Source organism: Magallana gigas, chromosome 3, assembly GCF_963853765.1.
Source record: "Magallana gigas chromosome 3, xbMagGiga1.1, whole genome shotgun sequence".
Taxonomy (NCBI): domain Eukaryota; kingdom Metazoa; phylum Mollusca; class Bivalvia; order Ostreida; family Ostreidae; genus Magallana; species Magallana gigas.
The window spans coordinates 22,095,695-22,122,680 of NC_088855.1; the positions used below are offsets into that span (position 1 = coordinate 22,095,695).

At 31.6% G+C, this 26,986-nt stretch overlaps 1 protein-coding gene across 2 annotated transcripts; it reads right to left on the bottom strand.

The window, feature by feature from the left end:
• Nucleotides 1-26,265, bottom strand: LOC105337761 (sushi, von Willebrand factor type A, EGF and pentraxin domain-containing protein 1). 2 transcript variants are annotated; one of them, XM_066078948.1, is made up of 19 exons: nt 26,125-26,265; nt 22,306-22,659; nt 17,167-17,346; nt 16,510-16,641; nt 15,443-15,535; nt 14,896-15,128; nt 13,740-14,007; nt 12,453-12,632; nt 9,434-9,610; nt 8,974-9,150; nt 8,271-8,459; nt 7,206-7,382; nt 6,497-6,673; nt 6,123-6,317; nt 5,756-5,932; nt 4,666-4,893; nt 3,495-3,695; nt 2,799-2,975; nt 1-2,521 (listed from the first exon to the last, which is right to left on the bottom strand). In XM_066078948.1, the coding sequence occupies exons 1-19, from the start codon at nt 26,174-26,176 to the stop codon at nt 2,196-2,198; spliced, it is 3,693 nt and encodes a 1,230-aa protein (XP_065935020.1). In that variant the 5' UTR covers nt 26,177-26,265; the 3' UTR covers nt 1-2,195. The 2 variants fall into 2 exon arrangements, with proteins under 2 accessions (XP_065935020.1, XP_034338770.2); XM_034482879.2 differs by having other exon boundaries at nt 22,306-22,656; nt 26,125-26,263.
• Nucleotides 26,266-26,986: the final 721 nt, after the last annotated feature.

Consider the following 26,986-nt stretch of genomic DNA (forward strand, 5'->3'; position numbering starts at 1 on the left):
AGGATTGTTTGGGGGTTTGTTAAAAACTTATGCGTAAGTGATGTATATATACAACTTTCTTATTTTTAATTTTACATGAAATATTGAATTTATGACAATTTTTAACTGATAAAAAGATAAGAAATCTTTTTCTTTTTAAAAATGATTTACACCTGTAAAACATAAAGCGTATCTAACAACAATACGGGTTTAATGGATGACCTTTTGTGGCGTATAGGCAACGTACACAATATGCATGTCCATGACTGTATGTGTACAAAGTAAATTGTGTGGCAATTATATACAAACTCATGAAACATGATTTGATCGTAAAAGAGAATATAATGGTTGATAGTCAATTAGTCATAAACACAACAGAGTAAAACATTCAAATAACCATCAAATAATGAACGATCTTTGTATGATATACATGTAGAAACTCCAATTGATTCTCCAGAGCAGAAATATTGCCCAAACAAGATTGTACAAACAGACGAATGAACCAAACAAATGCCGAATGAATTAATTCAAAAATATCATTAGGATTTTATTTTATAGACAATTTTAGTTTACAATCTATACGCATAAATTCTCTGTATTTTATATGAAATTTAAACAAATCAAAACTTTGCCTACACAATGTAAAAAAATTTACAAAAAGTGTACATGTACATTGTACATGTATACAGGCTTATGTAACATTTAGATGTACAAAACATTGATTTAATCTTGACGGACTCTTCGTTAATTGCATTATCTTTTTTTAAAATCTTAACAAAAAGCGGGAAGGGGGGGGGGGCATACTGTTGGGAAAAGTCTATTACTTTTTTTATACCCCCGTGGTAAAAACTACTATAATATAGCCAGTTTTCCGAGGGGGGCACTATGGGGAGGGGGCTGCTATACAGTATACAACACTGGAGCCCTTTGCAAATTTCAGTACGTTGAAAAACATTTTTTTCTTTTCTGCCATAACAATGGAATCATCTCCCTTATTACAAAACATTGTAGTCTACAATGTTTCAACTATCTATTCTATTCTATAGTCCAATAACGAACTCCAAAAGAAACCTTAGACGGCCGTGTGAAGTACTAGAATGTCGAAAACTGTTCTTAAACGAGCTTTAACTTGGAAAATTTCTAAATTATATGGATATTGCATTCCATATATAAATGGCTGTTAATAGGTAAGATGATATACAAGTATTTATTCTTCCCTAAGTAATGCTATTATAATAACTGTTAAGACTGACTGGTAAAAAAGTTCAGTTCAGTTAAGCGATTTTTCAAACAAAAATATCCGTAAGATAGTTAGGTTATATATTGTAATTAGTTTCATATAAAGGTGTTCTGAATTTCTTATTTTGTCAATCAATAAGTGCTTCCCACTCGGTTTCACGATAAAAAAAGTCTCCTGACACTAACAAAATTAGACATGTAACTATTCACGGTGCTAAAAAAAGTTTGAAGTTCTTTGAGTTTATATGAGTACGAGTGACCATTACCGTGCATTACAATTATTATTAATAATATTTTTCATATCATGCATTATATATACATGCGTAATTTTATCTACATTGGTAAGTTGGGTATTATTTAATCACCAATCGTCATTTCAATCCATATTTTGACTTTCTTTGCATTATTGTCACTATTCAATTAATTTTTCGTATTCTACATAAATTCATTTAAACGCTTTTAATTTTTATTGGCGTAGTTTTAAATAAAAGTCAGTTTACAATGTGCCTAACATGGTTATATCAATATTTAGGGGAAATAAAAAATTATTTTGGAAATGCTAAACAGTATTTTTCAAATTTCGTGAGATATTATTTTCAATTTTTGTTCTCAAGAATATGCATCCCATACGTTATCTGAAACATAGTCTGTATATAACATCGATAGAAGTAAATTCCACGAAATCGCATCCCTCTTAAATTCAAAAATATTGACTCAAATGACAAGCTCTCACAGAGAGCAGGGGCCTGAAAAGGTTACCATACAAATCAAGTCAAAACATATACATTTTAACTTGTTTCTTTAAACGTAATTATCTGGCATGAACTGAAATAATAATGACACACGACTCAATGCAGGCATATGTCAACACAGTAAACTGCTCATTAAAAAAATAAACCTTAAATTACTTTCCAATGCACTTCCTCCTGCTAGTAATCGCATGAGGTGGAAAATGAGGAGGAGTGTCCGTCTTCTGTTTAGCTTTTGTGAAAACGTCTATGATAGGAATGTCCATTTTGAAAAAAGTTTAACAATATGTACCGAATAGCTTTTAACATGTCCGGAATGATAATCAACCCAGCCAGCACGATGAGAAATACTACCCAGACGGCACCAGAAGCATTCGTGGAAGGTCGGAAATCTTTAATGCAGATCTTCTTCCTTAAAGCCGCCGAAGTTTGATTCTTTAGAACCACCAATTCTTTCTGCATCTTTTCAATTTTCTGAATGAGCCTCACATCGCTAACGTTTGTGTATTTTGGTACGGTCACAAAATCACAAGGGCACAAACAATCACCGATAGCTGTTGTAAATCAATCATATAAATAAAGCCACTTAACTTTATGTTTTGTAAAAAAAAGTATTAAACAGTAATTCTCGCGGAAAATAGCATGAAATGTTATATGTAATCAATAGTGTGACTTCCAATTAATGCTTTTTCATTCTTTTCCCCGTTTGTTTGTTTTTTTAATACATAATTTTTTTCTTTTAAATTGAAAATTTGAATTTTCATTTTACGATCATTTCGTTTTAATAATAGTGAACACTAAAAATGTTGTATTTTCAATAAAACAACTTACCTTTACATACAAGCTCGATTCCACTCCATTTTCCGGTCGCCAAGCACTTTTGCTGTAAACTTCCGTTCGTTTGCTGGTAACCCTTATTGCAAACGAACTGCGCAGTCCCATTTACAGACTTATCTATACTTGTTAACGTGCTATTTGGGGGCGTTTCAAGATCAGGGCAGTATATTTCTAAAAAGATTCATTCTAAAAATTAGAATGTGCATAAAAAATTCTACACCCTTTTCAGATTACATTTCATCTTAATATTGTTAAAAAATGATATTTACCACAATTTGAAAATTTTATCATGCAGTTGTATCGTCATTATATTATTTTAAAACTGTGTCACATTACAACGTATACAAATATAAAAAAAAAAGTCAAAATTGACTTTTTTATGTTGTACTCTAGCTAGACGTGAATTAAAATGAGGTTTTTATTTTATTCCTTATATTTTGTCAATTGAATCTCTTTCTTATTTGTTTTGGCTTGTTGTTGTTTTGTTTTTTGTTGGGTTTTTTTATTGTAAATTCCGAGTAAAACCGGAATTTAATCATTCTGTTTCTTCTTCTTCTTTTTTTTTTTACACTAGACCATTCCATTTTCTAAGTTCTCTTCATTTTGTAGGTAGTACAGTGTCTGTATAGAGTACATTATTTCCCCTTCCATGGTGTAAATTGTAAACAGAATATGTTCACTTCGGCGTACCTGAACAATTCGGAAGTGTCCCGTTCCAAGTTCCATCTATTTGACAGAGAAGGGAACTACTATCATTTAACCGAAACCCTGGCTTACAGGAAAACGTGGCGCTTGTGTTTACAGAAATGTCCATCGAGTTCGTTTTAGAAACGCCTGTTGACAAATTCATAATGGTCGATGCCGAAATAGTTAGCGGCGGACAGAATATTTCTGCAACAAAAAATAATATAGTTAATCGGAAGTTTCATTAATATTCGAGGGCAACAAATTTTATTGATTGAGTAGATTGGTAATTTCAATATTACTATGACAACAATCCTCTGTCTGTTATGAAATAATGATTTTAATACAATACTTTTTGACTTTTTGAAAATGGGTAATATTGGAGGGGGGGGGGGGGGGGGGTTACATATAGATATTAAACCATATCAAATATAGTTCTCTGTTGATTTTCTTTTTCAATAAAAATCTGTTGTTACATACCTTTTTTGATAAAACAAAAAAGGATATGGCAAAATTTATTTTAATTGTTACAATAAAATATATTTTTTTCAGCTCATAATGGTTTTCTAATCATTATAGAGTTGGGTTATTCAGCGACAATATTTACTATGAATACGGTACATTTAAGCTTTTTAAAGCTATATGAGCTGCAATTTTGAAGCTGAATTTTTTAAAAAGAAAATGTTATTTTCTACTAAATGACCAAAAATATAATGGTTTTTAAATTTCTGTTAGCCATATTTATGTAGGGAAAGCTGTTAAGAAGCCTTTAATTAATTATTGTCGTCCTGTACAAAAATTAATCTGCTATATATTCCTTAGAGTTGAAATCTTTCTTTTGACAAAAATTAATGATTTTTTCAAATCTTATTTATCATTTCATGCAGACTTATCATACTAGAAGTCTTTTGCAGCAAAATACAATTCTAAAAAAAATACAGCTCATATTGCTTTGAGTTATTTAAGCTATTCAAACATTAAAGCTATTTAAGCTTTTGATATATCACATGAATATATATATATATGTATATATATATTTATCATTTACATGAAATTTGAAATCTCGTGGATTAAGGAATATTGCTCTGAGCTTACCTGAAATAAAATATAAACACAACATTATTGCATAAGTAAAAAATTTATACAAATTACAGTTTTATGCCATTTTAGAAATTACCATCACACGTGACGGAATTTCCATCCCATGTTCCATTATTCAAACAGGTGCGAGTCAAATCGCTCCTGGAAGGATTGAACCCGGGGTTACAGGCGTAAGAAGCTTGGGTTCCGATGGCGTAGGACGATTGACTTCCCATAGGGTAGTAAAGTGTATTCAAAGTGGGGTCTTGTGTTGACACATCAATTCTGCCATTGTCAGGGAAAGGTAACGCCAAGCAGGTGATATCTATAATTCAGAGAAAACTTAATCAAATCAAGATATAAGTTTGATTACCGACACTGATGCAAATGACATAGATACATAATAATTAATATTAAACCGTATAATTTGTATTTTAACAATATATAAATATGTATTGCACCTGCATCATTATTACTGTCCTTAAACATTTAATTTCTCCTTTAGAAATTTATATCGCATTTTTAGTAAAAATATTGTACACCTGGAAAAGTTAAAATGGTGATTATATTTTCCACGTGACATACATAAACTAGTTAAAATTGATATATCAAAGTGTCTCATACGACCTCTCATTAAAGTAATTGCATAGTATTTTGTAGAAAATTGGATAGTTTAATTTCCTTCTTTAACCTCGTTTTCAACTAACAAAAGCTGGAAACCTACAATCATATATCATCAAATCATTTATTTGTGTTTATTTTTTGGTAGAAGTTACAACTATACTTCTATTTCGACTTTATTTAATTGTGTTAACTTTAGCAAGAAAACTTGATTTTCGAAATTTTCAATAAATAAGTAGAGATAAAAGAAAGAGTTCAAATTTCTAAAATATTTCCCTTCAAACATCAGATTATGAGACCAGGTCATATACAATTTAAGCGTAAGCAAAAAGACAAACAAATATTGTAAAGAAATCATAAATACCTAATACATGTTTAAATGAAGTAAAAAAAAATAACTGATAATTTTCTTAAAACTGTTTTTGGTCAAATAAATTATCCAGTTTTGTTCTTAACTCTTGTTTATTATCATACATCCATCACCAGTTTAATGTAAAAAAAAATTATATATAATATATATAAATAAATGAAATCGATTTGTTAACAAGTAATCTGCAATAAAGTACCCGAACATATAGGTGGTCCTCCGCTCCAGGTACCATTCAGCGTACAGACTCGACTCAGATTTCCAGACGTTACTTCAAAGTCTGTGTTACAACTATAAAGTAAGCTCCCATTCACCTTGTTGTCTATACTCTCCACCCTCCCATTTCCAGGGTCGGTTACATTTGGACAAAGGATTTCTGTTCAGTAAAAAAAAGGTAATTTAAACTGTAAATAACAACTCTTAATATACTAATATTGTCATGAATTGAAGCGACTTAAGAATTTAACCATAACACTTATGGAAATGCTCTAGGGTAGGCATTTATAATATGTCGGAATGAAGTATTAGAAGATATTACGATTGGTGACTACAACGAGTGAACTCACCGGAACACACAGGTGGAGCTTCGGACCAACTTCCGGTGACGAGACATGTTATGTTTAAATCAAGTGATAATCTAAATCCCGCGTCACATGAAAAGGATGCAGTGCTATTAATAGGAACACCAGAAGATGAAGATATTACAACACTATATGTCACGTCACCGTTTTCGAAAGTTTGAATATCTGTACAAAATATCTCTGTAAAAAGAAATAATAAAAAATTATGATGTATTTTCAATAATAAAAAAATCTGAAATCACCAGTGCTTCAACCAATTCCAAAGTTAGTCACCCAAATATTAACAATTACATCTTCCCAAATGGTTTAGATATAGCAAAAGTAATGATTCTTTCCTTCCCACTAAAAAAAAAGAGTACCACTACATATTGCTGGTTCTCCACTCCAGGTTCCGTTCAGCTGACAGGTACGAGTCAAATCGCCCCCGGTATGATTGAATCCTGTGTCACATGAGTAAATTGCTTGACTGTTGATAGAGGTTTGTTCTGCGACAGCTTTTCCATTTAGCGGATGATATAGCCCCGGACAGAATATTTCTGTTGTTTAAAAAGACATTGAAAAAATGTTTGAATAGTATTTTCCTTTACACTATTGAATTAGACGGTTTTTATTAAAATTGTGCACTGAATACTAGCAAGAACAGTCTTTTAAAAAAATTGTTTGAAATGTGTGTGCAATTTTCTTTGCTAACACATCAACTGGATTTTTCATAAGATAAAGATAAGATAATATGATTGTATCAATTATTCAATGAAGTTACCAAAAGGCAGTAAAATAGCTAGATTTTAGCTATTTTGGAAAATATTTCACTCCAAAATATATTTCCGAGGATTTAAAATTATTAAAACCCAACGTTCACAATGACTTGCCAATGATTTTCCCAAACAGTGGCTTAAAGGAAAAGGACAGGTAATGAAAATTAAAACATAACGATATTCTTTCAAATAAGAAGTGGTATATAATGACATTTTTAATTGTAAATTAACAAACTGACTTAGTAAAGCGTAAAAAAGCATGTCATAAGAATTCCGATGGAAAACCGTGAGATCGTCAATCTTCACTGCGTACCCGAACAATTTGGCGGATCCCCGCTCCATGTACCGTCCAACAGGCACGTTCGATGTAGATTTCCGAACGTGTGTTCGAAACCATCAATACAAGAATATGTAAGAGTGCTATTAACAGAGTGATTGCTAATCACCATTTCGCTATTTGCTGAGGCATTGACGGGCGGGCAAAAGATTTCTGAAAGAAATGTAGAGACTGATTATATATCTGAAATTGGTTAAAATGATCAAGCTGTCAATTTAAAACAGGATTGAACACGATAATCCTCAGCATAATTTGCGTGGCAGGTGTGAAAGTGAGGAAAATCGAATTTCCAAAATAAAATAAATCCGCATACAATGCAATTCGCAAATGGCGATGGTATGAGTTGGATAAAAATCATATACCATAACAAATCATGAAAGATTCTTTTTATCACAATGACATGTCTACAAAGGTTTGTTAAACCTTAATCTTTTCTGTAAAAGTTATGATCGTGAGCCGCACAATACATTTTCTGCAAGACGTCAACAACTTTACGCATGTAAAAAATGTTCCTTGATCATTTAACAAAGAAACGTTCATTATCGAACATATCAATTTATGAAAAAATGAATAAAGTGACCTTAAAGTAACAGTAAATGCCGTTTATGTACAACTCCACACTTTTCAACTGAAATTAATTATTTTTGTACTTATTCATTCTACGTCAATCAACCGCCTCAACCTATGTAATGTTTAAATATGACGTCACATGGAGTAAGCACACACAGTGTAATATCAAAAATTTATTACATGAGTGATATCCACCGTATAATGGGATGAACATGTAATAAAAACAAATATTTGATGATTCCTAATAAACTCAAAGTTGCCATTAGAAGGTTTAGTTTGAGGATTATTCGATTTCGTTTGAGGTTTTTCTTTACACCCTGTTTCCACGATAAATATCCCCGATTGCATGCTTCAAAGTCCAACCATACAGACCCTACCTTAAAAAATTTCAATTGTTTTTTCTCTTTTGTTCGTGTAGTGATGCTTGCGCTTCAAAATAAATGGTCTCTTCGTGTTCGATGCAAAACTTACCGTTACACACTGGTGAGTCTGCGGACCAATCTCCGGTAATTAAACAGGTGATGGTTTCGTATGACGATAATGAAAATCCCGGCTGGCATGCAAAGAAAGCTGTTGTGTTGACGGAAATATTATGCGCTGCGTCTCTATGGTACCCAACAATAACGTTATCTTGAACGGCGATCCATGGACAAAATATTTCTGAAAACATTTTTCAAAGTACCAGTTCAGTGTCCTGTGCATTTAAAATTGGAAAAAAGCTCTAAAATTTAGTTTAATATCTTCTGAAATTTAGGCAATTTCTTTTGAAAATCCCAACTTTATCATAGAATCAAAATCCTGTCAGCAGTCAGAGAACAAAAAAAAAAAAACAATTCGTGTGATCATTCAGTCATTCAGAACATACTGTGCAATCATTAGAATTCGTTGTGGCTCAATTTTCATGGTAATCGTTGCTAACCCTTTCCCCCACGAATTTACATCCTTGACGCAAGCAAATTAAGAAGGGGAAATTATTTTTCTGAAACTGAAAACCGATGCACTTACGAAAATACATCCCTACAAATAAGGAAAAGAGCACAATCCACGAAAATTGGCCCCCACAAATTTTAATGCCTCCACAGTATTATATCTTTTTCTATTTTATGGGTTCAGGTGTAGATGATTTTTGTGTCCGTTTTAAGGCAAACACGTGAGATTTCTTTAGGTTAGATACCTGAACACTCGGCCGATGTGCCAGTCCATGAACCGTTAGGTGCACAGGTTCGTGTCAAACTTCCATCCGTCAAGGTAAATCCCGGATTACAGCTAAAAGTAGCTACCCCATCAATTAATGTTCCGCTTATATTAACAGCGCCATTGATTGGATCCAACAGTGAAGGACAACGAATTTCTTTAAACAAAGCAACATCAAACTGATTGAAAATGAAAGGTTAGAGTAGTCGATAAATCTTTTCTAAAAACTCAAAAATCTTAAATAAACGACATAATACAACACATCTAGAGAGGATTTTTATTTTGACTTTCAAGGATAAAATTTGCTTTCTGCTAAAATAATCATAACAAGACTGGTACATATTATACATACAGTAAAAGAGAAAAAATGTTAGTTAAGCCGTATAGTAATGCATATTTTCAGCAATATCCAAACAAGATAATGTGATCAGATTTCTTACCTGAACATGTCGGAAGAATACCACTCCACGTTCCGTTTGGGAAACACGTCCTGTTCAAATTTCCCGCCGAAATATTGAATCTTTCGTTACATGCATATTGTATGACCCCGTTCACTGATAAATTCTTTTCCAAAACAATTCCATTTGGCGGATCAATTTCATCTGGGCAGAGTGTTTCTGTAAAATGTGGGGTTATTTTTTTTCTTCAAAAATCATCATTAACAAAAAAAATATTCGTCTTTTTCTGCTAAATGGAACTATTCGATATCAAGGATTTGAGTATTATGAGGTGATAATTTCGGTCGGGGCATGGTCAAATCCAATAAAGCTCGAAGGGTTTTATGATAGTTTTGACCACGCTCCGACCGAAATTATCACCTCATAATATTCAAAGAATGATTTCTTATTACATGTACTTACATTTATATTATTCTGAATTTCTACACTTTAAAACAACATAAATTAAAGCCACTTCTTCTTGTAGCACGTGTGTTACAACGCACTTTGAAATTCTTTCCAAAGGGCGTTACATTTGGCACCAAGTCAACGCACTTTCAGTAAATTTTTTTCAAAGTGCGTTGATATCGTCGATATTATAAACTTTGAAAAAAAGATTTTTATTTTTTCAGGATTTAGTTGAAATAATTAATACTTTTATATGCAATAAATGACTGTATTAACCTTCTCTAGCTCAATGCGATATATTTAAAAAAGAACCCAAATACATACTCAGCTAACATGATAAACATTTTCTGGATTAGAATTATTTTGCTTTTCTCATAAGCTTACGTAGTTTGACAATTTACATGAGAGATTTGAATTATTCAAATAAGCAACTGCATTTTCCTTTTGTTAGGTATTCAGCAAATTTACTTCTTATCTGGACCATTGGTTTATGCCAGAAACAAAACTGATTTATATATATTGATAATGGAGATCATTGTAAAACATATTTTAACTGGCTAATAAACAAACATGATGAGAAAAAAAATATACATTAGTTATGTTTTTAAAAAACAACAACAATGTGATCATGATCTTTTGGAAGATCAATGCGAAATTAAAACTACCACATCCTAATGCTTATTTTTTCTTTAATAATAATACTATATTTGTCAATGTAACTTCTTTTTTTTTTTATAATAAAATGGTTTATTTGATTAGAATTTGAAAAGAAGGTTTATGCTAAAACACTTATAGATTGTTTAACATACATGCACCATTGGAGAAATTATTGTTTGACCAGCTCGTTTTTTCAATACCACTGTACGTATTTAACAACAAAGCATATTTCTTTTTCCAATCTTAAATGTTTAATATTAGTGGCTGAATATCATGTTTTTAAAGGAAAAATGAGGGGCAAGAGATCTTCCTCCTGTAATCAGGTAAATGGTGTACTCGTAATTGACATGTATCTATTGTTAACTCCCACCCCCAAACTTGTTCTCGAAGAAGGTAAATGAGATTCACTAGACTAGTGTTAACAAAAAACCTATCAACAAGTTAGAAATTCAATTTCATAATTTGTGATTTATACATATTTTTTGCGTTTTATGTCTCGATGCTAGAAAATGTTGATGTACCTTCATAACGCACTTTAAAAAAAAAAAATTCAAAGTTGGTTATCTTGGTTCCAAATTTAACGCACTTTGAAAAAAATTTCCTGGTGCGTAATTTTTTCAAAATGTGTTGCCACACACGTGCTTTGTATTACTACGCGGCGCAGCCAATACCGTTTACGGTTATGCTATAAGACACGCCCATTTGGTGTCGCTCATCTTTTATGAAATTATTGGGTTTAAGGCTTCAAAATTGATTCGTAATGTTATCACAATGATATGTAAATATATAGAAATAAATGCAATCATTTTTACTTCATGCCGTGCTATGTAAATGTTATAAATGCACGTAACTTTACCGTGGAGAACATGCATATATACAGTGCTCAGGGTCATAAGTTACTAAAACCCTACAACAGTTGACCTAAAATCGATTGTTTGAAGAGATACGAAATGTTGCGCTTAGTTGAATTTGCATCTCTATAGCATTGAATGATTCATTTTTGACGTCGTCGTGTCAATAACTGCCGTCAGGTGAGCAGACAAATTGAATAACGCGCATTAGCGCGTTATGATAATTTGTCTGCTCACCTGACGGCAGTTATTGACACGACGACGTCAAAAATGAATCATTTAATGCTTATATTTACATTCCCTTACTGAAGAAATCAATTGTTTACTTAAATAAATCGATATAAAGTGCAGATCACGGAGGGAGTGAATAAGTAACAGCAGGAACAGCTGTTTTGTAAAACCGGTTTAAACTGGTTTTCACATAGACTGTTGGAATGAGATCGACGAGCATGAAAATATAATCCATGATAAATAACTCTTGAAATGGTGCTTTAAACAATAAAGTCAACTTTTTTGTTGAATAATTATAAAACATGGTGTTTTTACAACATTCATGAAATACATTTTTTAACAAATAACATAGAAATCACTGTTTGAGAACTACTTATGTAAATTAATCGTAAATTCATACGCAGTGAATAGGTGTTGCATTTAGAGGCATTTAAACGTCACGGAATTTAATGGAAAAACACAGTAGAATGTAAATATAAGGAAATAAGCGCCGCATTTTTGTTTGTAACTTCGTAATTGTCTCCCTTATTTACTGGTCTTCAAACTTTATTAATTACATTCTCTCCGTATATAAAAGCTTTTACGATGCTTTCATTGAAACGTAGTCGTATTATTGTCATTCTGTACAATATTTGGCTTCCTTTACAGGGCACAGATCTTTTATATGATGATGATGATGGTCAACGCTATGGTCAAATCGAATAAACCACAAAGATTAATAATGCATGCAAAATAATTACGATGAATACATATGCAGCCCATAGCTATAACTGGCCTTTTCCCATTCGGAAGAGAGAAACCCGATCAATTTATAGCACTTAATCATAGCCACCTCGTTAATAAAATATGAACACGGGGTTCTGATATTATCCTACCTATACACTGAGGTACATTGCTATTCCAGAGTGCGAGTAGATTACAGCGCGCAACCGTATGGGTCTCGTTTTCAATGTGATATCCAAAGTTGCAGACGACAGCCTCATTCTCACATGGTTGTAATAAACTTGGGTTTAAGTATCCATTCATCACAGCCAAATCTGTGGTGTTGCATGAATCTGTCAAATTGAAATAAAATACACTGTAGTAAATAAAAAGATTTTAGGTCAAAGCCCATCATACATTAGACATTTTTAAAATATATGAGAAGAATATTATAATAATTCCAAACACTGCAAGTTTCGCAAATGCTAGAGAATTTAACCAACTTTTTTAACTTGAACGAGCGTGATGGACTTTATATGTTCGAGAGAGGGGAGCAAATATGGCATTGATGAAAATATACAAATTTCCACATGAAAACTACCTCAGGTAAAAGAAAACTGGAATAAATCTGTTCTGCAGAAATCGGAGTTTATTTTTCAGTGTTTATAGATTTCTATTTGGTTTTAACCTGTTTTATTAATTTTAAAGTATTTTCATAGCATTTGTGCACACGATTCCGATAAAATTCCGATAAAATTTTAACAAAACTATCATATGATTTTAAAATCCATTGAGAATTTTTTTTTATAGGAAACCTACCTGTCTGAATCAAATTCTAACAGAAAATACCTTTTTCCTATGGGAAGTATAATTTCCTATAGGATTTTCAGAAAATCAAATAGAATTTAAATACTTCCTATAGGAAAATTATTTTTCCTATGGGAGTTATTATTCTACTATGGGATGTTTTTGAAAAATAAATATCTCACCTGTCAGGTGAGACACACTTAAAACAAATGTGGTCATATATTCTCAAAAACTGATCCAATATTGGATGTATATGGATTTTTACGAAACTGCATCTTATGCGGGTACAAACGTGCCATCTTGGCACTGACATAATTATCTGGCACGTTAAATGTGTAATAAAAACGAATGGTTTATACCAAACCAATTAAATGCTTCATGTGAAGGTACATCCACCTGGATAAAGTTTGATATTTTTAAGCCTGAAATCAACCAGTGCTCTTCTTGCAGTCTATTCTATCAACATGTCATGAAAAGGTAAGCGATTTTCATCCATTAGATAAACCCTAATTTATCCTTGGTAGTGACATTCTTTTGTAATTTCATTACAATAATACAAAGATGTTTGTGCATTCAAATGAAAATTGTGTATCATCAATGAGATTATATTTCTTTTAAAAGCTTGTATCTGAGACAGTGTGTTCTATACTTACTTCTGGACATCAGTCCGAATACGTAGATGCCTATCTCCACGTCATTTGTTTGATGTTGTTCCTTGCCCCCTCCCCACGGTTCATCAATATCAAAGGTATACGATGTAGTTGTTGGTCTGACTCTCCAGACGAAGACTCCATACTGATTGTACCCAAATATCAACCCACTGTATCTGCTTGGTTTGTCCGGGTTATAATCACCGGAAGTAACCACGGAACCAGCTCCATAAAACTGGAAACCGTGATTTGGACCGTTTAAAGGACTGATCTGGAAAATTTAATATTTTAAAAAAAATGATCATATTTTCAATATCAAGTGTTTTATGCTGTGCCATATCAGTTTCCAAAATAGCACACCTTTCAAGACACTTTTTATCTCATAACCGACATTTTACATATTTCAAACTGAATCAATGGTATGAATTCATATCTTGAAGCTACGGCATTGATGACTGTTTAAATTTGTACACAGAAAACGTATATATTGCTTTATACGATGATTGTCGGATATATAATGTTTTGTACAATTAATGCTTTTAGAAATAATTTAAAACTTTGAAAAGCACTAAGCTATGGTAAACCGCAATACACATTTGGTTGACTGAATATATTCCTCGTTTATTCGACGTATCAAATTTTGTTAAGAAATGAATTTAATTAATATTTATTTGTTTTATACGATATAAAATGGTTTGGGGCAGTTTACGCTTTTTAAACTGCGAAGCGGTTTATAAAAAAGCATTAACTGTTTCAAACCATTTTATATCGTATAAAACTAATAAATATTGAATTCATTGCTCTTAAATATAATTTTTTTACTCTTCATTGTAGATAAAAAGGTCATTTAACCTTTAAAATGACGTAAAATTGTACAAAATTCAAACGTAACGTTAGGCGTATTGATACGTTTTTGACGTTAGTCTTACTATGACGTAGGCAACATTCTTTATACAATATTTAATCATTTTTTAGCCAATCAGAAAGCGCGTTACAACCAGAGTTAAATTACGCGATACTATCGAATAATGATTATTTAATTTGATCTTCCTTGAAAATGAGATTAAATGTTTCTTTTCAAAAAAGAAAGCTGTATAGAAAAGTAGTCTATGACTTCTCTCCTTGTACAACATCTCAACAACAACAAAAACAACCTAACTGTAACAAGGACAAGAAATTCCGTAGGATTTTTTGTGCCCGGAAATATCATCCTTGGAGTGTCCTGTGACGCGTCATTGATTGTAGTTCTTTCGTTCCAGGTCCATCGACATCTGTTCGGGGCGTTATCAAAAGTCCAGGCCAGAACTCTAACAGCGGCTTCGTGAGAAACCAAGCGTTGTTTGTCTTGATAATGTCTATCACCCCATCCATCTGCGGCACTTGTAATAGGATCTATGAAGAAAAAAAAATGTATGGTTTTTTTTCAACTTCCATAGATTAAGCGCTTGAAATTTATTTTAATAAATTCAATAAGATTAAAATTATAAGAGTGAATAACTTCTAAATTCTGTTAAATTTTAAGTAACTAAATAGACACACAAAAACAAGTGGATTATTAAAATCTTACCAATTACATGTACAATAAAATATTAGTAGACTGAAGACTTTATTACATTTTGTGACGGTACACATTGACAAATTGTAAATATTATTTTCAGTGACAAAGATGAAAATACCAAAATGATAAACAATAAGAAAAGTCTTACGATTTAATTTTACCCAGACTCTGACATGAGTTGTGTTGTACGCAAAAGCCAAGCCTCCTGCATCACTACCACAGCGTAAACAAGCAGGCATTCCTTAAAATAAATGGACAGCTGTGGGCTCAAACATAACGAGGCTGGGCGATTAACTAACAAATTATCTATCTGATCATATTAAATCGTTTATGTGGATTTTTTCATCTACAATAAACTTTCAATTATTAAGGTTAAAAACCAATGGACTATATATGATTTAGGCCAAAAATAGCTCCCTAAAATAAATATCATCATTTTACTGTAATTCTTTGTTTTCTTTGTACAGATACGTATGTGATGTTTTTACATAACAAGTGCCCCTAATTTAGAAAAATGACATCGTAAAGACAACCTTTTTCCGCCATTTTTGCAATTTAAGCATAAAACAGCTTGTTTCCAAGTAGTTTATCTTTAAAAAAAAAAAAAAAGGAGCGCATGCTTGAAAAAACAAATAAATTCAATCAGAGATGTATCTAGCCAAGACTAAAAAGTGACCAAAAATGTTCCTTGTTTAAGCATACGCTCTATATTTCCCATTCATAAAAAGATAAGAAAAATGTAAATTTTTGACTGATTTCGATTAAATTATAGAAATAGCGTCACTTTTGACGTCATATACTGCCAGTGAGTGCGAATAAATCAAATAAATAGGTGAAAAATATTTTTATATCAACCCTTCTAAAAAATAACATAATTTATTGTACCCGAAACACTTTAAAAAATGGCGAATTATGGGGGCGAAATTTATCTCATATTATATAAAGTTACCTTTAAATTTTAAATGTTTTCCTTTATCTTTATTATAATCTTCTAGTGAATAATATTAGAATGCTATATAATAATATTTTAATACTTTTATATCATTAAATTATATTATATCAGTTCATGGTATGTTTTGTCATATTGATTTCCTGTTAAATTATATAACATCACAGTGAGTTAATACACATGAAAGTATGCCTATGTATTGTTAAATCATAATATACTGTATATCAAAACATAAAGCATATCATTTTTATAGTATGTTTTATTACCATTTCCTTCAGAAACCAGCCCGCGAAGTTCATCAAATCTCCCTGGAGGTTTCGCTTGTACCACTACCATATCAGGAGCTGACGTCATATTAGTAAAGGGAATTTCTAAATAGGTTATTGTTTCCATCGGTTCTGAATTTAAATAAAACCACGCTATTTGATCAGTTGGTGGTATTAGAAAGAGTCAAATGATAATTTAAACTCCATATCATAATAACTGTTATAAAGCATGTCAAAAGTCAAAAGTTATATCAGTTAAAGTATTCTGATTATTTTTAATTTTATCATGATAACTATCTAAATAAATGTATATTTTTATACATGTATATTACTATCAAATTTTGATGATAAATTTTATCCCGCTTGCTTGTGATTGTCGCTGACGTTAATTGGTTCCCTATACTTTTTTAACACAAAAGGAAATGACGTCATATAAAAACAATGTATGCAAAATTATGGATTTCGTGACAATAGTGAGAAACATTCAATAGAAATATCTTGGATTTTTTGGCAATAAGGTTGCAATCATATTATTCTTTATTTAAGCATAGGTTTTTTTTTTCTTTAATGAATATTTTGACGAAAGGGATTAGATAAGGCAACTCGTTTCATGTCTGACCTCGCACTGATATAACAACAGTAAGCAATGACTCTTACGATCTGTTGTTGCTGTAGACATGGTCGTCAATGTATTCAGGTTATACTGAAAACCAGAATCAAAATCTGGAGGCATGTCATTTCGTCGCCACATTTTGACTCGAACAAAGGCGTCGGTATATTCTCTTTTAATAGACTGTTCTCTATTCGATAGCGGATGATACCACCTGTCGACTGTACCTACAATGGATTAGTGTAAAATCAGAAGAATTCGTTGTTTGGTCTGAACATATTTCATCGTAATATATTACTACGGGACTGGTTACAAATTCTGTAAACTATGAAACCCTCTACCGAGAAGTCGTTTTAGTAAAGAAATTCACAAGCGCGTTTAATGTAATACATAATGTAATAATGTAATAATAATGTAATACAGTTTGCAATCTTTCCGACTAACCATTCTTCTTTAACAATGGCTAACGTCGAACATTTCTGAAAATCATCAAAATAGTCATATAAAAAATGTATTGTCTTTGCATGGTCTCAAACCTGTAATAAAACTTTGGATATTATTCCATTTGATGTTTCCGTGTTGGTATCTTTTCTTTTCACTAAAAAAAAACTTTTAAGGCACACTCTTTAACGTCCGTGTAATGACAGTCACGTGCACGTATTCATTATTGGTCGACTTTTCTCTTATAATAGCATGGACAAAATTTCCTTTCGAAATGATGCGTATCAATTTCAATTTCATTTGTTAATACCTAATAAAAAACAGAGGCATATTACGTATATACACATAAGTTAATTATTCTATGGTCTGATATAGGTGTTTGAGTTGTAAAGTATTTCATAATTCTCACCGGCTTTTTAATTATTAAGAGAGAATTTCGTATGTTGTAAAAAAAAATACGTTGCATCGGTAACAAATAAGTTGGAAAGTCAATAAACTGTCTGTAAATATGAAGTTTTTTCATAAGTGAAAGATCGTATTTCATTGTTTCCTTGTTCATGCTTTTTTCAAATTAAGATCTAGAGTCTCAGAATGTATTTGTATGGTAAGATTCAGTTGATGTTAAACACTGTCGAACATGTGTTTTAAAATATATAGGTTTTCTGTCTTTTGCCATAAATTTTTTTGTATTTTTAGTGGTGGTTGATTTTTCTTTTTTTTTTAACTGTTTATATTTTTGGCAGTAGTGAGTATAAACTGTTCGAAATACCTACATGTGTTCTTCAACACTGTTAACCATCAACAAAAAGTCATATATTTTGCATCAAAAGAATGTCATCAAAAGCATGTTGATATTTTTGATATCACTATAGCATTGAATCATTATTTTTTTTTTAAGTGCATAACTGCAGCGGTGTGTGCATATAAATTGAGTAACGCGCGCTAGCGTCCGAATCAAATCATGGTTTAATGCTTATATTTACATTTTTTTAACTTCTTGCCTTGTGTGCAAACGTGATTTATACCTTAAAATTTCTATCTTATCATAAGGATAGGTTCAAATAAATGGAAGAACCAGAATAAGAGCCGCCAGCGTGAACTTTGATTTTCACTTGTGACGTTGCAGTTTACAGTGTTCAACGTTTATGACGTCATAATAAAACTAGTCATTTTAACCTTTGAGTACCCTGTGTGTGTTACAGTGTTATAACTGCCGTAGCTTTCAACACACTTTACAAGCAAAAAATATGTGGAATTTAAATACATACATGTATATGGTATTTGGAATGCAGTATCTGTCTTGCAACGCAAATGAGAAAATTATAAATTCGAGCCAAAATTTTGATTGAAAAACCTAGTTTAAGAACATATTATGTAATAATGTTTTGAATGAACATCGTAGAAATGTCAAAGAGTAAAGATTGAATAAAATGTTGGAGTAAATAATTATGTTCATGGTACGGCTGAAATCGTTAACGTCAGATGTGACCTACAAATACATAGGTATTAATTAGGACCCGCTTGCTGTGGACACCCTGTAGTGATCAGTCTTGTCCGTCCGTCTTTACGTTCGGCTGTCCGTCCGAATCGCTTGTCCGGAGATTTCTTCTCTCTCCTTGGCCCAATCTGGCTCATACCTCACCCGCAGAGTGTCTTTGCGTAAAGGGTGTGCAGTGACCTTAAATTATGTTTCTAGATCTAAGATTAGGCCATGATGATAGAATTACAGTGACCATGAACTAAGTCAATGTATAGGTCAAAGTGCTTACCCTGGCTCAGATTCTCAGATTCAACAAAAATGCCTGTTTTTAAGGGGTAATGAGATTGAATTAGAAGTTTTATGCCAGCTGGAAAATGTCTAAGTTTTAGGTCAAGGTCAAAGCTAAATTCTATGAAATTCTTTTCATTTTATTGTCCATTATTTAAGCAGGACCCTTTGAGATGGTCACCATCTCAATAGTGTCTAGTTACGTATATGTTTTTATTACGGATTTGTATTTTGTATTATATTGCACACTTGTACATAAAGTATTTACTTGGAGCAAACGTTGATTTTTAAAATTGAATCGCAAAATTCTCTCATAAATCCTAGCATTGAAAAAATAATTTGTTTCCGATAACCATGTATTGCTAAGGACCTAGTGACATTTTGCATCCGTCTTTGGTGCACTTTTTGTAAAATTTCAAATACATCATATATAGATAGATCATTGCTTAAAGAATTTATACAGTTAACAACTTTTATTATTGATGCATTTCACCTGTAAGGTGAGAGATTTACCTTCAAAAATTAAATTCCTACGGAAAAATCTTTTTCTATAGTAAAACACATTTTCCAAAATGAAATTTGAAATTTAAAACTGAAATAGAAAAACTTCCAAAGGCAATTTTAATTACGATAAGATTTGAGCAAAACTCCATAGGGGTTTTAAATTCAGACTGGAAACTGTGATTTCCTGAAAGAAATATGCCCGCTGTCTGAAGGAAAACTATTATCGTTTAAAATATACCTTTCAAAAATCCCTACAGGATTTTAAAAACACCCTGAAGGAAAATTATTTCCCGTATTGAAATTATTCTTTCCAGGTGGATAGTATTCTTTAAAGGGAATTTTCTCATCTGTCAAGTGAGATTCACAAAAACAAAAGTGGTTTTGAAAATAACTCTCTATAGTCTTTCCCAATTAATTGTTTTCGTCACTTTTTGACAATTTTTAACGAAATTAAATATACATGTCACTTAAGTACCATCAAAATCGATGAAAGGAAAAATAGATTCCTCTATTGATTTCTTTTATGACACGTCATCTGCTAATACCCGAAGAAATTCACATGATCGAAAACGAATTACTTAGATCAATAATTAGAAATGTTGACAGTTTTTCTCCATTCGAAAGTACTTGTAACACCTCTGACAGAATTTGTAATGCTATCATCCAGGTTACTTTCATATCGTTTGCAATGCAAAATCCCCGTAGACTCTTTACTTTTAGCCTTGTATTGAAACCTTACAAGCTAGAGCGACGTTTCAAAGAGAAATTTTGAGAAAAAATATTATTTTATTTAATGAACATCATTTGAGCCCTGAGATATTTATGAATATTTTATAATTTAAGAAAATAGAAAAGAGTACTAGTAATGGTCTATCATTTGGTATAAAAAAAAAATTTAAAAGCGAACATGTACTTGATGGTGTAATGCAGGTGATCTATGAGCCCTTTTACGAAAGAGCCATGTTCATAACGTAGATATTCTGATGGTCATATTTTCTACATAATGCAGCGTGTTTTAGAAAATGGATTGAACCTGACTGATAGCACAAATATCTTTACTTACACTACGGTAATTAATAAATTCAAGTAACTTAAAAAGTTTGTCCTAACTAAGAAATCAGTTGTAAAACAAAAGTTTAAGAAAAGTGGCAGATTCGCTGGTCTTGGTTCTTTTCTCAAATTTGTCAACCTGATTACAAGGTAATAATTTGAGATATAAAGAGCAATGCAGCAAATAATAGTTCATTTTTGGGAGTTGATTTTAATCAACTCTCCTATGCAGTTACTCTGGCAAAACGAAAGTGAAACAGTGTTTGGACCTAAGCACAAATCATCACCGCTGACAAGACTAAGTTCTTGAAAATAATAGAAAAAAATAGATGTAATGTATGCTGAAACATTGTATTTCAAGGAAACTTATCTATAAACACTTTGAAAATAGTCAAATTTTATATACTACGAACAATTTAGATATTTTTGTAGTCCCATGTATTCCTACGCCAGAGTTAATATAGTCTCGTTCAACCAGACGCTCGGCTGTCTCCGTAAATCTGCGACAAGCAGAGAGGGGGCTTTCTTGCTTGTTGGATATTAACGGAGACAGCCGAGTGTCTAGTTTAACGAGACTAGAGTTCGATATCAATAGTGCTTGGATCCATACAATTTTTAGAATTGTTTTGATAACTAATACATACTAGTAGTTGAAATCTATCTTTAAATATTACACAACATGATTCATATGGGGTTTCTTGAAATTCTTGAAGGAAAAGTCATATTATAACTTCATATTATAAAAAAGTGCGTAATTCAAATACAAACTAGAAACTAATTGCCATGCAAGATAAATTGATTTTAAATTAAATGATAATCGATAAAATCAACTCCCGTCAGTACTTCAGTACTTTGATTTGTATATGAATGTACATGTATATTACTTTGTTAACGTAAAAGGAATGACAAAGTAGATTACATATAAACTTAAATTTTAGAGAGATCGCATTATACATTTATGAGAGTATTTTTTGTTACATAATTACGAAACCATTGAATGTATTAAAGCTTTTGCAGTAAATGATACTCAATTTCTTTTCTTTAGCTTTAGGTTAACAAATCATCACATTCTAGAATCGCTGATCTGGTTGGCTTGACATGAATTGCAAATAATTTCTTCTCTGGATTTGATTATTGTTTTGCCTATCAGTTACAAATGGATTAAGGCGATTGTTGTTTTATAAATATATTTATTTTGTCACAATAAATTTAAATGGTCTTCACAACAAATATTCAATCTAAAATATGATATATACCACCATTTAAAGATATTAGAGAGTATTAAGTCACATGGACGCGTTTAATTAATCAGTTAATCAGTCAATCAATTAATTTATCAGATTTCATGTCAATGAATACATCATTCAATTAAGCCTCAGAAACAAAACAAAAAAGATTCCCTTTTAATTCGATACGGACTTACCGAGATAGACCGTTTTCCCGTCGTCTTTCTTTATATCAAGTGGATCGTTCTCAAACTTCTCGGGTAAAAAGATCAGAACACCGCTTGCATTGTAGAAATAAATAACACCTCCATATTTTTCAGTTGCGTCATCATCTCTAGGAGACGAACCAAAGGCGTTGAATATGTAATAGTCATCGCCATCTTCAACCTTGACCTCCACAATGACCTTGACCGGTAAATGGGTCTCAGTTGCGTTCTCTACATCCGTGAAGGGCACGTAAAACTCGACCTTGTGATCATCTTGTGCCTTTGCTGTTATCCATGTACTTAAGAATGAAGGTTCATACACTGTCGTTCCATATCCAAACCCTGCTAAGTGAAAGAACTTTGGAATTTGAATTGGTCATAAATGTCACTCAAATCTATCCCTTAAAAGAAGTTTTTGACATAATGATAAATTAACATTCATATACACATGTATATGCATTTAAGGTTGTTCACAAGATATATAAATTTTCCTTAAATTCAAATTTTCTGAAACTCTTCCATTTTGATTAATGTAATGATATCTGTAAATGTCTAAAAAAAAAAAAAAAAAAAAAAAGGTAACCAACTTCGCCTTATTTTCTATACACGAATTTTAACTTACCATTCTAATCTTCTTTCAGGGGAGTGTTAATTGAAATAGACATTGTCAGAATTTGCATCTCCAGAAGGTTGCTTTTTCAGATATAACAAATATTTGTGCTGCTATTTATAAAGAAGACACCTATTTGATAGTGAGCTGTACTGAAATATATTCAAGCTGGTAAAACAGTAAACTCTGATAAAATATTAAGTAAAAAGGTGCATGTAATTACATATACCTTTTATCTAAAACAAAAATTGCAACGTTAAAGATCTCCGAAAATAAATAGCATAATTTAAATGCAACGAAATTTAACAGATAATGAACATTTATCCATGAGTATTTTAATTGATTTGGGTTTTAAAATGTTTGTCATGGGTGAAAATTTGAGTTGAAAAATGTTTGATAAAACTACATACAGTGTAATAATGTTTGGTGTTTGACCTTTATATATGACCTTTGAAATTCGATTTGCATATACTTTTAACACTAGTGATGGCAATATTTAAATAATTAAAGCCCGGGTCTTTACTGTAATAGAAACCCGAGCCAATGATAGAAAGTTGGCTAATTTGCACAACAATCGAATAATTACCAATGAAATGTAGCTCCTTAAAGCCGCTTGGTCCGCTTTTTTGCCAAAACATTTCTGAAATCTATCTCATTTCCTTTATTTATAGCGAATGTCAAATTAAAGTTGTAAGACAATCATACTCGTCTTGACTTCGGAGTTGACTCATAATAAGGAGCAAATTACCTAATACAATGCCCTTTGAAAATTTGATTTGTAATCAAATTTTGTATATTTTATTTTCCCTTTAAGATATGGCTTAACTGTTGAAGAACTAACTGCAATGCCTATTACTATACATAATTATAATAAGTAAAACAATCGTTTAAAGGCATACATAAAAACTGATTTAAAATCGAACCAAGATCGTTATATTAGCTTACAGACAGAGTAATGCTATTCTTCGTGCATTTGAGATAATCATGAATGTCTTGTATTTTCTATCTAAATATGAGTAATACGATTACAAATAAAAAAAATGTTCATATTCTCCTTGATATATGAGCAAATCTATGTAGTGATATAATTGGTATAGACAGAAGGATAATTATATCAACTCTACCCACATTGTCCTTGGTCTGCCCTCCTTAAATCTGAATATTTATATCCCATTAATAAATTTGTGCTTAAACTAATATGGCCGAAGTTTCCCCAGACAATATCAAAAGTATTGATTGACATGTGATATTAAACATATTGATGTCCCCTATTTTGATTGCACAATTTAAATCATCATTTTACATCATCCGGAATATAATTCGTCTTTACAAGGACATATCGTAAGCGATAGTCTCATGGAACTTTTATTCATTTAATTCGAAAGATGTTCGATACTGAATTTTGATAATGATCAAGTGGGCCTCTGGCACCCGAGATGAAGTACATGTAAATCTAGAAGGTCTTTGCTGAGATAAAACCTCAACTCTGTGAAGGTATAATATTTCAAAAATAAACATTGAGAAAAAACTTTGAAAGCGTTTTAGTATTTTATTTCACTGTTATAATTGTTTCTTCATATTAATATGTACTTAGTCTTTTTTTTTTAGATTTTTGAAGTAGTAATTTACACGCTGAAAACGTTTGATCCGCATATAGGTACAGTATGCTTTGCAAGACTTTTATTTTAGTAAATTAAATATAAATGGTGTTCTGTAGCAAGCTGGCTACGAAATCGAAGTATACAAAGAAAGAAAAGAAAGTATAAAAAGGAAGTAAAGTTTTGATAAGACTTCATTTTTTTAAAGGAATAGATTTACTGAAATGTATTTCTTAAAAATCCCAATGCAGAGCATTTTTCCACAAGGAGATCAATAAAGCCTAAAAATGACTATGACCGTCAAGTTCTCTTAAAGCATTGTTCGTGATCAGTCACACGATGTTACTTTTTTTAAACACAGCAGTAGTTTCCCTGACAATAATTAGAAAACGTAAATCGGCAAAAGAATCGAAGTAATGAATATTTAAAATATTTTGCAAACTATTCTAACAACGTTCTTGTCTTTTCTCCCATAAAACAAAGCGTATTTGTGTTGGTTTTATTTTTGTTTTAAATAACAAGTCAGTCACAGCATATTAGAGGCATGTTAACAAGTTAACCTAGTTGCTTTAAACAGAGCTGTGACGTACGCCTGTGGTCTGTCTATTTCGTTATCGACCATTTAGCCTGACGTGGCTCATTGAAAGGTTTCGCTTTTGAAAACAGCGCATATTTTTGCTTGAGAACAATGTCATTTTTAACTTGTACTTTGATGCAAAAGGTAGATAGGTACATCAGACCAAAACTCTACGATCTTGTTGAAATGGCTCTCATATGCAAAGAAAAGTTGTACCTATTAGCAAAGACTAAATCTTGTTCGGTTTCATTGCACATTATGATTTTAAATATTACAATGTCCTCCGGGTATAACGAGCTCGGATATTACGAGGCACTGCTTACAACGAGATGATTGTGTGGTCCCAAATTATCTCTTAATTATTTCCTTTTTTATAAAATCCGGATACAACGAGATCGTTTATAACAGGACCTCTTATATTACGAGGTGACAATTTGTGCCCGTTAATGATGCGGTATCAGAAAGCATAATTTCAATATCAAACCTGCAAGAAAGTTTAGCATATTAAAATTCAAGCAAAGGGTCAATAGTCCGCTAAAACTTTTTAAGATTTCTGAGTCCAAATGTAGGGGCCTATACGCTTTATGTTTGAATTTATATATATCATGTGTCCGTACAGAAAAGATTTTCTTAAACAATACCATGTATATTGTACAAAAGTTTATCTTGATAAGAATAAATTATATCGTAGATTTATATTTTATTAACTGTTAACTATTTACTTACTGTAATTAGCCTTTGAGCTATACCTAAAGATTACTCATATAAGGGTTTTTTTATGTCGTAGGTACCTTATGGTTTTTGTTTAATTTCTGAGAGCAACTGAAATATTGGAACTGATAGCTAAATAATAAATTCAAATATCTCTTTTGCATTCTAGTCGCATGTTCGAGATCATCAAAAATATTTTCGCTTTACCAGAAAAATAATCTTTTTCAACTATTATATTAAAAAAGTATTCATTCCCTACGGTTAAAGATTACCCGATACTTTCATCATTTTACAACCAGAGCACATGCACTTACCAAACTGTATGAAAATCCACATGAATACACATTTGAATCGCACGTTTGGCATTTTTTTAATCAGTTTCCACACTCGCCAAGTAATCTGACTGATTTGAACTGCAGGTATACATGTACCTATGTTTCCTGGGATGCGACAGTGTCAATAATTGATAGGAGAGGAAGAAATAATGAAATTTTGCGAAGCGCTTATTATGGATATAACTCACGAAAATCGATCGGCGAAGTGTCCTTCGATGTCTACGTTCTTAAGTGTATTTTTGCTAAATATTTGATTGCGTGTTTGTTATCTTAAAAAGTTCGTTAAATAGATAATCGGTGTTTAATTATTGGGAAGGAAAAGAGCAGCATTGCAAACAAAGGCCAATATATTCAATACATTGTCGTTAGTTTGCAATACTGCTTTTTCCATTCCTTCCCTCCTCGAGAAAATTCTATTTTAGTATGGGGTCGTGACTTGAGGTGACATGAGGACATACTGAAAGAAAAGAGGAAAGAGAAAGTGTTTAATTATTAGGGTTTGTTTTTTTTCATTTTTGTAACGCACGATTGAAAAAAAAAAAAGGAAATTTAAAATTAACACTACATTCTTTTTTATAAATGAATTATTTGTCTTAAATAATGCAAATCTAATTAAGTTAAAACGTGAATAAAAATAATTTGCATGGAACCTTGTTCAAATATTTGAAACCTACATTGTTTTCCCCTCATTTCTAATGATGAATTTTATCATTGCATTCCAGGAACTTTCAATAAATCAAACTTTTGAATTTGCTTGACGGAAATCGATATAATCAATCATGCTAGATTTACATTCCTCTTCGTGCACAGTTTTCATTTACGATAAATCCAGTACATAATA